Below are 12,967 nucleotides of genomic sequence, written 5' to 3'. Positions count from 1 at the left end.
TGCGAGATAGTACCAACCGTACTGGTCACTACTTTAAACAGGAGATTGACAGGAAACAGTGAATTAAAACTAAAGGAACCATGTTAACGCACAAGGTTTTGAGAATTTGTAATCAGCTTTATTTTGTTAGCAAGTAGCACCAAAATAGCCGTTCATGTATTAATTTATTTATTAACGTTGAACAAAGAAATTGTTCAAGAACTGAAATATAAAAAAGATTTAATCCGACGCGCAATTTGTTTTCTGATAACAGCACACGAAAAGCAATGGCAAAAAGCGAATATTGATGGCTAGTTAAAGACATAGGAAAAACAAAGGATAAACGTACAATGTGAAAGGGTATAATGAAATAATAAGTGATATATTATGGAAAACTTCCTGAATGTAGTATAAACACAAAGTACGAAGGAGTACAAGGCAATTCAATAAGTTCACTTGATTATTTGATATGAATCGAAAACAAGAGTCTACAGTCTAATTGGCCATTTTGAGCCTTCGTGATGAAATGTACCATTATGAAATCGGATTTGCAAACATGTACTGTATTCATGGCGTTAAATACAAAAATATAAACGATTCAGAACGTTCAAGTATTTTTTTTCAATAATAGAAGATGACCTACTTCAATTTTTGTTCGTTCTATCAATTAAAGTGTATTTCATTCTTTCAATGGCTTCAAATGCCTTGAGATTGATTCTCAGGATATTCTCTCCAACTGAAGTAATACTAAAACTTCTTTCTCCAAGAACACACTCGTGATACGTAATGCTTTAAAGCTACGTCGTTAAAGAAATCACGCACCAACACTTTCTGTCGCAGTTAGTTGTTCAGAAAATAGCGCACAACTTGTATTTGGTTTGCTCTTCAAGCACCAAACTCCCCACCCCACCCTGCCTAATATCCAAGTGCTTTCGCCAGGCAAAGCAGGGCAGGCGGCGAGGTTCCACGGCTCCACTTATCAGTCAAACAACTGGTTACTCGACATAATCTTGCATTCTAACCGCTGGTTTTCTAACTCGACCACGACTGGAGACTCCGATGACCTCGTTTCCAAGCGAGTCACTTTCGCTATCGGAGTCATTTTCATTGTACCTTACACGACGCGCTGACGAATTTCTCCGCAAACTTCGCCGCGCGGGAGGGTTCACATTTCTTTGCGACGTTTCGCTAGTCCTACGTGAAGAGCTGCCGTGTGATTGACGCCTGTTTGAGCGAGCGTTGCTCGTGTTCGCTGAGCGATTAGTTCGCACTGTAACAGTGGGTCGATGGGTAGGCCGAGCTGTCTTCCGGCGAGTTTGATGGCGCGACTCTACAGCACTGTCGTCACTTTCTTCTTCTTCGTCTTCGTCGTCTTCCTCTTCATCTTCCTCATCATCCTCCTCTTGTTCCTCTTCGTCTCCATCTTCACTGTCGTCACCTTGTTCTTCTTCTCCCTCTTCGCTTCCTTCTTCTCCTTCTTCTTCCTCTTCCTCACCCTCTTCGTCCTCTTCTTCCTCGTCAGAATCTTCTCCATTTACACTCGTCGATCCCTGCGCTAAGGATGTACTCCTTCGCGTTGAATATCGGCTTGTAAGCGGCCCGTTAGAAACACTTTCCTCCTGTCTATTTTCTTGAATCCTCGAGGCAGGAAATCGCATAACAAGTTCCCGTCGAGCACTTGATCTTGTTTGCCTCCCACTTCCAGTATCTTCGAATACGTTATCGTTGTCTCGATCGTGACGAGACTGCGGGTTCGCCCGAGAACTCCCTCGGGTTTCTGTCCTTGCGGTGACGGCGTGACCGTAACCGTTTCGTAGGTCCGAATCGGAAGTTGTCGCAGCTCGAGTAGCAACGGACCGGGTTCTACTCTCTCGGGCGCTTAGAGAATCGGAGCTCGAGCCTGCGCCTGAAGAGTGGGCGGCCGCACTAGACGCAGCCTGGCTCCCTGAGTGAGAGGCCCGATGTCGAGACCCACCCCTACTGTCTGGCGCTTGAGATCCGAGCAACCGCATGGTTCGTAATCTTGTGCGACGGGCTCCGCCGGATGCAGACTCGTACCAGTCTCTTAGAACGCTATCGACGCGATCCTCAAACATGGCGGAGAGACGAATAGTCATGCTGTAGATCTGCAAAGGGACGTTTAGCGAGAGAGATAGAATTAACAATAATGAAACATAAACTGGGCTAAACAAACCTTTGTATAACGTTTTTCAACAAAGTGAGGATAAACAAGTTTAATTCCTCCGAGGTGGACAACTAATGCAGAAAATTTAAAGTGAAGGAATGATCCTCCACCGACGAAATCAGGTTAATTTTTGACCCACTATCGTCTTAGTGTAGATAGATCTGTAGCTGTTCTTAGTCTTCAGGCTTGTATACTTACTTAGGGCAGAGGGCTATTAGTTCGAGCATGAAACTGTTCTATGTTATCCTCTTTAAATATAGGTGTCTCATCTGTTATTGCAGCCCAAAGTCACGGACTTGACAGGGTGTATTGATTCAATTTTATAATTCGTCAAATTTTTCACTCGCAATTGGTCTAAGCGCGTCATGTAACTTAAGAGTGTGTCCACGAGAAAACCAGGCAGAACTAGGCAGGAGGTGATACAGCTCAAATCACCGACTTCGCTCAAACTTGGCGCAATGTTGGGTTTGGTGAGTGAATGATTGTGGCAAAAAAGTAGGTCAAAATATATTATTCCCTTCAAGTTAGGGGGACCACCTGCAAAAATACTATTTGACACTAATTTATGCATATTTAATTAGCCATATTTGGTTTAGCATTTCTACGACAAGAAAAGCCATGTGAAAATGAAATCCACTGGATCATGAAGCCAGGGAGAGAAATCAAATTGCCCAGTTGAAATGAATATCTGTGCTTATAGACTGATAGTTGTACAACATGATCCAGTGGATTTCATTTTCACATGGCTTTTCTTGTTGTGGAAGTACTAAACTATAGATGGCTAATTAAATAGGCATAAATTAGTGTCAAATGGCCATTTTTGCAGGGGGTCCCCTAACTTGAAGGGAATAAAATATTTTAACCTACTGTTTTGCCACAATCATTCACTCACCAAACCCAACACTTATGCCACGTTTGAGCGAAATCGGTGATTTGAGCTGTATCACCCCCTGCCTGGTGTTCTCATGGACACACTCTCAATATGCCTGAGCTAAAACTGGGGAATCTCCGAGTGATATTTCCCAATTTTCAAAACTGCGCGTGTTGCGAAAAATATTTGAAGGGTAGCTTCCATTTGGCGTGCTCGGATATTTTGTCCTTGAACATCATCTGTTGCTCAAAGCTCACAGATTTCCACCAGCTGCGCTCTCGGAAAACTGTTCGCTTGTAGAAACAGATAATGTCCGCGGACAAATATCTAAACATATTTTCGCGCCAAATGGAGGCTATTGTTTATGTATGGGTTATTAACCAAGTGTGAGGTCAAGATGGCTGGATATTGGCCAAGTTCTTTTTTTGCGTGTTTATGGACCGAGACGGAATCGAGGTCCATAAACTCGCAAAAAAGGAACGAGGCCAATATCCAGCCATCTTGACCGAACAAGCTTGGTCAATTAAGGATTTATTATATGGTTTTCGCGGAAATTTTTCTTGCGGGACACGGCGAGTAGTCCCCAGCGGGCAAGATAGCCCCATCTTGCCCGCTCGGGTAGCCAATCACAGCGCAGGATTTCATTCATCTTGCCCGCTCAAGGAGCTAGCCATATAATAAGTAACATTATCCTACCCGTGAACGCGGCACTGTGTTGTAAGCTCTTGAATTGGAGAAAATCAGGCGTACATCCCTGACAAAAGCTTCCGGATCGTTGTACAAGTTGTCTTCTAAGCGACGATAAACGGTGCTGAAATCCATCGGTTCAGCCACCACCTCAGTGTAATCCTGGAACACAAAATTAAACAAGTGCGCTCCAGTGAAATCGAGCGTGTTACTCAGTGTTCAATCAACTCTAGTTACTTAGACAAATTAGATGCAGAAGCGAAAATGAAATTTACAGCTTCAGTTCGATTTGTAGCTTCTGTTTTTGAAAGAAAGCAGTCACTAAGAAACATATATATATCTATTAAACTCAAGTGCTCCTAATTACGTTTTTGTTGGTTGGTTGGCTGGTTCGTTCAAAGAGGAGAAATTGGCGGCATTATTTTTCAAATGAGATCTGATTGTTTTAATTCATCATTTTAATTATCAGCCGTGTTGGGTTTATGGTGTGTCCGACTCCACCCACGCTACCCTTTTTTAGCGGTCATAGAGAGGAATCTAGGAAGGTACACGAGCCTGCACAAGTCAGAAACCACCTTCCGTTCACATCTTAACTTACCGGAAAGTCATTGAGGTCCACAGGATGTCGGAAAGGCGTGGCATCTTCACGTGATACCAGGAAGTCTAACAGCTGATGCGCGGACTGCATCCAGGGCTGAAAATTAACATACGCAAGTAACTTAAATTTTCAGTTCCTATAACAAACCGACGAGGAATACGTTGGTTTATGTCTTAACCAGGCTATTAAACCACTGCTTTCCAGTTTTTTAGTAAAGCTGCGAAATATCATCGAGTGAACCGGCACAGTCTAGAACAAACCAAAAAGGCAATCAATCTACGTTTGTTTTGTTTTTTAATTGCAATTTGATACATGCAACTGTAGCATTGTCCTATAGCATAGCTCCACTGTATCACGGGAGATAAGCCTCAAACAAATGCTTGTTTTGTTCATCTTGCAAGCCCTCAGGAAGAGGCACACAATAACAACATGCCGTGACTCCGCCGTAATCTTGCTGCGACAAATACAGAGCAGTCGACAGGCCGAGAAACCTGAATATTTTCAGTTGTTGTCCACGACACACACCTGCTGAGCCAGGATTATAGCTTACCTCAACAGGAGGTGGCTGCTCTCTCTTGATCTGTTTGTTAGGACCCTCCGAGGAACTTGATTCCTAAGGTAACAAAAAACATTCAACATCTGCCACAACTAAAGTAGCACGCGTGCTTCTCGCCACCAGGATTTCGCGCAGCCATTTTCTTCTCGCGGTTTTCTTTCGCGTCACGTACTACGGACTAAGCGAGAGAGGGACTACTCGTAGTCTAGTCACAACGAATGAGAAGTTCTCGTTTGGTGAACGTACTGCCGTTACTCGCTCAGTAACTGGTTCTTACAGTCCCTATTTACTTGTGAGAAGTCAGTTCTGAATCTGGCACAATAAAAGAACTGTAATGAATTGTAATAAAGAAATCCGCACTTACTCGTTTTCTTTTACGAGAACCCGCCGCAGTAGAATCCTAGAAGACAAAGATGCGAGAAAAATTACCATTAACCACATCAACTAAGCCTTACAGCTATCAGCCTCATACCGATTGTCACCATTCTACATTTACCCCTACCAGAGGCGAATTAATCAGTTACCAAAGTCATGAAAAGTTTTAACGATCTCACGTTCTTCGAAAACAACAAGGTAATTCATAGAAGCAGACAACAACAACAATTATGAAAACAACAAACATGCAGAACATTTCTGTTTTACCTGTGATGTTTCACCTTCCCCAGCTGATTCCTCTGACATATTCTCCACTTGAACCTGAGGACATATAACAAGTTTTAAGTCAAAACAAGTCAAAACTTCTATAACCCATCAGTGCCTGCAGCTGTATGTTTCTGTAGTGGCTTCTCAGTACGGTACCGTTATACTCCTCTGAGACGAAAGCTGTTGGTCTGACTCTCCATTCAAGATGAGTATGAACAAAAGTCTGTACACGAGCCAATAGGCCCATCAGGCCGGAGCTTATCCCGGTTTCCGTAGCACGAAGCGGCTAGGAGTATTTCTACTTCCCCCTGGATGGGATGCTAGTCCATCACAGGGTTACCCCACAGCATTAAATTCGCCGTTACCTACAGTATTTATACTCCTGGGTGGGGAGAGGCACTGTGAGAGTAAATTGTCTTGCCCAAGAACACAACACAATGTCTCTGGCCAGGGCTCGAACCCGGACCACTCGATCAGGAGTCGAGCGTACAAACCATGAGGCCACCGCGCCTCCACTTTGCGATAAGTATAGAAGGAGTTCAAGTAAAATTCACACCTGTACATCTCCGTCTTCTATTCCTTCCTCGTCTTCGCACAGTGAAAGGATATCATTACACGAGGAGTCCCTGAGATCAAACAACATTTAATACTTGGCTACGAAGCAAACAGATTTTTCATTTCTTCTCTCTGATGTCACATATTAGCCACTGGATGACTATCAGGGAAGACGGTGGAGACACAGAAAATATCAAACCACTGATCGTAAGGAGACAAACTCCCTGACAATAGCCTTTCCTCCCCTGGTACGATTTCTACGGTCCGTTAGAATACTACAAAGTTCAATGTTAATTATTTTGGTTTGATTAGAAACTTCAGCTTTAGAGTGTAAAGTGGAACCTCGCTTTACGAACACCCTGTTAATACTGTCACGTTTTATGCCCCGAGGAGAACGCTAAGTCAATCATCACCCCTTTAATCCGTCCAAACCTTAGTGATATTAGCGGGGTTCCACTGTATTCAAAACTTGCGGCATGCACTGTAGAAAATGATAACCTAAAGTAAAACAAGAAGTACACCACGACGAACAAACAAACGTCACGATTACAAAAACTAAGTCCACCGCGTCACCTACCTGATGAACGCATTCAACACTGACACTAGTTTAGACGAATTTCGAACAATCTGACTTTCTTCCTCGTTGTAAAGTCGAGCATTCCTTTCCAACTGCTTCACCTCCCAAAGAAGAGCCGTTACTCGCCTAGAAAAAAAAAAAGCACGTCAGATGTATCCCGTAGAAAGAGGTGTATGTCCCACTGGAAAAATACAATGAAGTCTTTCGCTAGCTAATTCTTCGCTTTTCTAAATATTTCACAACGTATCAAAAAAATTACCAGACCCATTTTCTGTAGCCCGCGAACGCAGACGTACCAAGTGATAGCCGGAAATACGTCCGCGTTCGCAGGCTAATTGTCAGTAGTGTCTGTGTTATTTTAAATCCATAGTTTGAGGGATTTCTTGTTCAATTTTTGCAAGGTTTTCGTATGTAGACCAGTTTAAAGGAGCCGCTAGGTTACAGTTTGCGCATCTTGAGTTTAACTTCAATTTTTCAAGTTCGTCCTTTGTAATCCGTGTTAATCTTCTCCATCCTTAACCATCCTTGTTCCTTTATGGTTTATTATTATCTCTTCGGTGCTTTTCTATTTTAGTAAACTACTATTTTCAGTTTTCCTTCAATTCAGAGGTAATTTTGTACGTGGCCAAAAGAACTCAAAATACCGTGACTGAGCTCCTTGAATAGTTTGCAAATCCCGCACTTTTTTGTGCTGGAGAGAAGCTGCACTTACCCTGGGTACCAGAGGTTTTTTCTCGCGCGCGGCGGACGGACATACTTCACTTCGCTTCGGCGGCGACCGACACCGGAAACCGCGCAAGAGAAACCTCTGGCACCTAGGGTAAGCTGCACTGAAGTCGCGCGTTGGATTCTGGTCCACACCCGGTGGGGGTCAAGGACAATAAACAAGTCTTACCGGTAATACTTGTTTAAGAGCTTCTCTCGTAAGGTATTCAAGTCAGTTGGGTAAGGCACCACTGACCAATAATCTGGATACTCGTGTACATCCACTGCATAAACAAAAGGCCCCGCGAAGTGAAGTTGACTCAACGCTTCTAGGCCCGTTACGAGGCGCTGTGTCATTTCCTCCCGTCCCTCACCAAGCCATTCAGACTCTTCATCCGGGACATATGCTAGCGTCAGCCGCTCTTCATCGGTCAGCGGTATGTTGCTTGTTGCCGCGCCTGAAGCGTCCGTGTCTTGCGCAGAGAGGTCTGGGTTCCCCGGGTCTGAAGTCAATAGAGACAAAAAAAAAGCTGAGAGGAGGGGGGAGAGGGGGAAAAGGATTACCACTACACAAAGACTAAAGACTCAGAACGCGACAAGAAAATGCGCGGGAAACACACACTGAATTATAAATAACATTTCAGGCCAACTACTTCATTATCATTACGAGAATAAGACAGAAATAAAAGGAGATTGAACTAATGAGTCACTACATTCTCAAACTAGCTTTGAAAGAAACCTATCACGCCTAGTAAAAAGAATTGACATTCCGAGCTCGGGAATAAATGTACTGACAAGAGCTTCGGGGATCATAATGGTCTTGTCTGAAACAAGGGCACATTTTCCAGTACTTACCATGTTCCGTAACTGGCTGCAGATCCCAGGGGCTCATTCGCTCCACTTCTCCTGTGTCCCAACTAAAAAAGACACAGATAATGACATCACTCATTCATCGCGCACTCAATTGGCTTGAGTTTGTTGTTGGTTCTCGCCTTGCTCCGAGGGTTTTTCTCCGGGTTCTCCCGCTTTCCTCCCTCCACAAAAAACCAATACTCCAAATTCCAATTCGACCAAGTTTGAGGACTAGCTAAAGTTGAAGTGGCTTCCTCTCTAAATATTTACAGCTATGGCTGTGTTACTTCCGCGCGGGATATCAGAACTGAGAACCAGTGAGAGACAAAACACGGATTCTTGGAGCCCAACCCTGACCCTAAACGACCTAAACCAAAACCCGGGTCACTGATAAGGACTTTCAACCGGGGTGGGGTGGGGGATAAATTACGCGTGCAAAGAGAGAGTCCGTATATTTAATATTTGTAAATCATATTTTTCTTACGCTCAAGGCTTATGATCTTTGAAAGGAACTACATTTTGATAAGTTTCAGAGCACACAGGCAAACTCGACTGCTGACCTTTCGCCTCCTAATGTTTTTTGGTTCATCCCTGACAGCTGTTTACGCCTTTTTGTTTCTTACCTAACAGTGAAGCATTGAAAATGAGAATCCGGAAACTCTGTTTGGAAAGGACTTCTGTCTGTTATCTCACCCGCCCACCAAGTCTCGTCTATGACACTGCGGAAACGATGCCCTGTAAACAGCAATGCACGAAACAGCAATGAACAATAAACCTATGCGGAACAATAATTTACTTTAGTTTTATAAAACGACAAAAACATCGGCCGCGTTAAACAGCTAGTAGGCATTTCAGCTCATTTTAGACATTTTTATTTTCCAGACGTCTCTGATATGAAATCGCACCAAAATGTGTTTCGATTATTTGTATATCAGAATGCAGAATTTTAAAATTTCCTCTGTTCAGTCATACAAGAACTGAAAATAAACGACTCGATATGAGACAGAAAACAACTGTTATGCAGCAAAAATCTAATGTAGCATTGTCCTATAGCATAGCTCCACTGCTTAACAGGAGATAAGCCTCAAACAAATGCTTGTGTTCATCTTGCAAGCCCTCAGGAAGAGGCACACGATAACAACATGCCGTGACTCCGCCATAATCTTGCTTTTAACAGCAAAGTTTTCACGACATTTTGAACAAATAAACGTTGTTGATATTGTGTTGGTTCTTTAGAGTTTTCGGGCAATCAAAGATATAAATAACACAGGTGCACTTTAGCTCAAACCCTAGACTAAAACCAACCAACCCACCAATAGGGTTTCAAAGGATTTTTTTAAGTAGATTGCATGAGATTATGAATCACGACATTAATTATATGACTGAGAAAATTACTTCATTGTGACTGGCTGATAGTAGGCCAATTTATCGTTAATTCTCAATTTGCACTGCAGCGCAAATCAAGCGCAAGCGCGTTCGCAATTTTCAAAGTCATATAAAAATAAGTAATCGTCTGAAAGCTCGATCAATTAAGGATTTACACTACTCGTGATATTTGAAAATTCTTTTAAATGTTGAGAGAATTTCAAATATCACTCGTTGTATAAATCCTCAACTGCAATCGCATTCATACGATTATCTATAATTACCTTAGCGTCAAATATAAATGACTGCAGCAGTGAAAAGTGATCTGCTAAAAGCTGTGAGCTATTATTTACAATGAAAGGTATCCGTTCAGAGAGATTCCTGTTTTTAGTTTGCCGCGTAATATGATTTTGTCACCTCTCATTACGTGAAAGATCACGGTCTGGGTTGACCGTAAACTTATCTTTTGCACTGTTTCATAAGATCGGTATACCCACCTGGTCTCCAGTTCCTACTAATTGATATATCAAACGCCTGGCGTAACACTAAAAAGTCCAACACATCTGCAACATCGTGATATCTGGAGAAACGACAGAAAAATGAAGAGACAATGAAACTAACTCACACATCGTGTTAGGAATAAGGTAACAACAAAGGATCCTTAAAGGACCCAAGTATAAGCCTCCGCCATATTCGACGCCATCGAAATTATTGATTTTGCAAGGTGAAGCGAAATCTTATTGCTTTGCTCTTAGTTGTGTTCCTGAAAGTGTGTTTAATTAACTTTAGTAGTTTCACAGCGATTTCCTTCTTTTCGACATGCTCCGAATAAAATGTCCCGCATGTAAACAAAAACAATTTAAGTGTAGCTGACTAGGGCCCTTTAAGGTTTGATTCGACCGTGTAAAGAACTCAAATGTAAACCTTCCACCTACTTGACAGTAAATGTTGCTCCGGTGCTGTTTCCCGTTTCAGGATTTATCAGAGCTGCAATAAATCACATCAAACATAAAAATAATAAAAATAACAAAATCTTTATTTATCCTGATAAAAAATCGATCAGCTGAACCTAAGAGGGCAGCTGGTATTAACCGGTGATCAGTGCAGTACAGGTCCACGAGTTTCACTCAGTAAATACTTGTTACCGGGAAAACTCGTGTAATTAATTCTTGTGTATCTTACCTAATTTTAAGCAGCAAAGAGTTGGTGGACCAGTTGAGTAATGTAAGCTTACAATACGGCACAGTTCTTCGGCCTAGTAAACGCAAAATAATTATACATTTAGTGACATCAAACCTGTCTTCGCAAGTTTTCGCGGTTTGGCTAAGTGAAGGGCAAGACCTTACAATCAAAACTGAACTATTCGTTTCCACAGACTTGGCTAATAACAATGAACAGAGACCAGTGCCTACCTTTAATCTAAGTTTGTAGAAACACTGTTTCTTTGGGTTGATTTCGTAACACTTCAAGGCCATTACCTCCTTTACGTAAAGTTCGTGGCCTTGACGGAAATAATATACCTACCAAAAAAGGCGATACAAGGAAGTTAAAACACAACGCAAGGAAGTCACTTGTGTCATTTCATTGACGTTTTCATCAGGAGGGTAACTGGCTTTCACAAATACATTTTCCGCTGGTATTTTAGCGTCACATTCCTCACTGGATTTTCTGTGTTAGGTGTCGGAGGACGCTTATTGCGATCCACCCATGCTTCGTTGTACCTGTTTTACGGATACTTCAGTGGTAAATAAATTTACGTTCGTTTGAACGTGGTTTTCACTGGTTTGAACTGAACTTCTAATATGAGAAAAACTTTCCTCTTTGCACCGGCTTAGGCGAAATTTGAGAGATGATCACAAAGGAATCAGCCTTTACCCTTACCTCGTCACCAATCTGAGGTACATATGGAGAGATTCGGTTTACTGTACAAATGAGCCAGTCTGGCGGTTGGTACAACGTTAGTAATTCCTGAACTTCATCTACTTTAGGCTTTTTCGACGGCTGCAAACAAAGAAAGACATCACGATTTACAAGTCGTGTAGACAACACGATTTACTGGTAGTTCAATACAAAAACTTACAAGGCACCTTACTCTAGGTTTGTGTTTGGTGTAAAGCTCTTTAGTCAAAAACCTCGCGCAACAAACAAACAAACAAACAAACAAACAAACAAACAGACACCGGCTTAGTGACCGAATTAGGAGCACAACCAAAACCTAGACTTTCTAAAAGTCCTTTCCAATAGTTCTTTCCCGGCCTGTTGGTGTCGGTCACACTCGCGACTTCCGCTGGCAACTTCGTCGCTCGAAGATTGCCCTCTCGCTTCGCTAGAGGGAGATAAAAGCAAAGGTCGACTTGCGGCAAGTCTACCACAGCCAAGCACAACCAGAACAAAACGCGATTTGGTCGACGCGTGTTTCCCCGCGCTTAGCATTGATTAAACGTTTTCAAGCGCTAGATTGAAGTTGCATGTTATCCCACGCTACCTACAGGTATGAAGTTTTCCCGCGCTTGGCGCCGGCTGCATGTTTCGCTTCAACTTCTGATCGGTTCATACGTTATTCGCGTTTCAGGCGGTCTTGATTTGCCACATGAAATTATACTGGGTTCACTTCAGACATAAAATTACAAAAGAAAAACAACTTACTTTCTTTTTCTTGGTAGGTTTCTTGCTCTTTTTGCTCTCTTTCTTGACCTTGGGCTGGCGTTGAGGAGAGCTGGGACCCGGTTGAGCTGGCTCTGTTCCTTCTTCTTCAGATGTACTCAGCACTCTACACACCCGCCTGTATGACAAATATAAAAAAAACATCAACGAACAAACAAACTAACAAGTAACAAAAATCAAAAGACAAACTTCAAGGGAAACTATTTACATTCAAAACGGTATATTAAAGCGCGTTCGTAGTGTATCTCACTAAAATCTACAAGCAGGCCAATATTTACGGTTCAAATATTTATTTTTCATAAATTTAACCATTCCTGTTGATTACAAAGAACACTATCATCGCTGGAGATTTGTTTCCACATGCTCGGTTAGAGAGAGACACACGGAGAAAACTCTGCCGAACTCACCTTGGTCGGCGATTTTCAGTCTGTTGTTGAGTTCTGAGTCCAACTTCTTCTGTCCAGTCAGAGTATTCACTGGATTCACTGTGGATGAACAAAAACCATCAGCGGAAAAATTGAATGCACCCACACAGAACTGCGATACAATCTGTATCAGTACAAAACACATCGTATTTCTTGACTGAAGACTACATGAACCTTTGGCCACCCTCGATAACTGACCCTATCTTACCGTAAAATGTCAGTCTTCTCACAGAAGAGAGCTTCAGCAAACCTCGACGACAACGGCAACGAGAACGCCAGCAAACAAAAGGTTTAATCAATGAACAG

The 12,967-nt window shown here is 42.4% G+C and overlaps 1 protein-coding gene across 1 annotated transcript in view; it reads right to left on the bottom strand.

Annotated features, from left to right (window-relative positions):
• Positions 1–96: 96 nt before the first annotated feature.
• Positions 97–12,967, bottom strand: part of LOC110062941 (PH-interacting protein-like) — a 29,077-nt gene continuing 16,206 nt past the window's right edge. Inside the window, exons 27-44 of the mRNA XM_089283073.1 lie at positions 12,644–12,721; positions 12,219–12,354; positions 11,454–11,573; positions 10,985–11,092; positions 10,755–10,827; positions 10,508–10,559; positions 10,070–10,152; positions 8,831–8,942; positions 8,211–8,272; positions 7,546–7,858; positions 6,651–6,776; positions 6,075–6,144; positions 5,519–5,572; positions 5,241–5,276; positions 4,871–4,933; positions 4,321–4,416; positions 3,732–3,884; positions 97–2,105 (exon numbers count right to left, since the gene is read on the bottom strand). Of these exons, the coding sequence (XP_089139199.1) occupies positions 975–2,105; positions 3,732–3,884; positions 4,321–4,416; positions 4,871–4,933; positions 5,241–5,276; positions 5,519–5,572; positions 6,075–6,144; positions 6,651–6,776; positions 7,546–7,858; positions 8,211–8,272; positions 8,831–8,942; positions 10,070–10,152; positions 10,508–10,559; positions 10,755–10,827; positions 10,985–11,092; positions 11,454–11,573; positions 12,219–12,354; positions 12,644–12,721 (2,866 nt within the window). The 3' untranslated portion in view covers positions 97–974. The remainder of the gene's footprint in view (positions 2,106–3,731; positions 3,885–4,320; positions 4,417–4,870; positions 4,934–5,240; positions 5,277–5,518; positions 5,573–6,074; positions 6,145–6,650; positions 6,777–7,545; positions 7,859–8,210; positions 8,273–8,830; positions 8,943–10,069; positions 10,153–10,507; positions 10,560–10,754; positions 10,828–10,984; positions 11,093–11,453; positions 11,574–12,218; positions 12,355–12,643; positions 12,722–12,967) is intronic.

The sequence above is a fragment of the Orbicella faveolata genome, unplaced genomic scaffold (genome assembly GCF_042242905.1).
Source record: "Orbicella faveolata isolate gen_17 unplaced genomic scaffold, um_ofav_v1 contig_12, whole genome shotgun sequence".
In the NCBI taxonomy this organism is placed as follows: domain Eukaryota; kingdom Metazoa; phylum Cnidaria; class Anthozoa; order Scleractinia; family Merulinidae; genus Orbicella; species Orbicella faveolata.
Note: the sequence above shows the minus strand (reverse complement) of the source record. Positions and strands in the feature narration are given on the sequence as shown.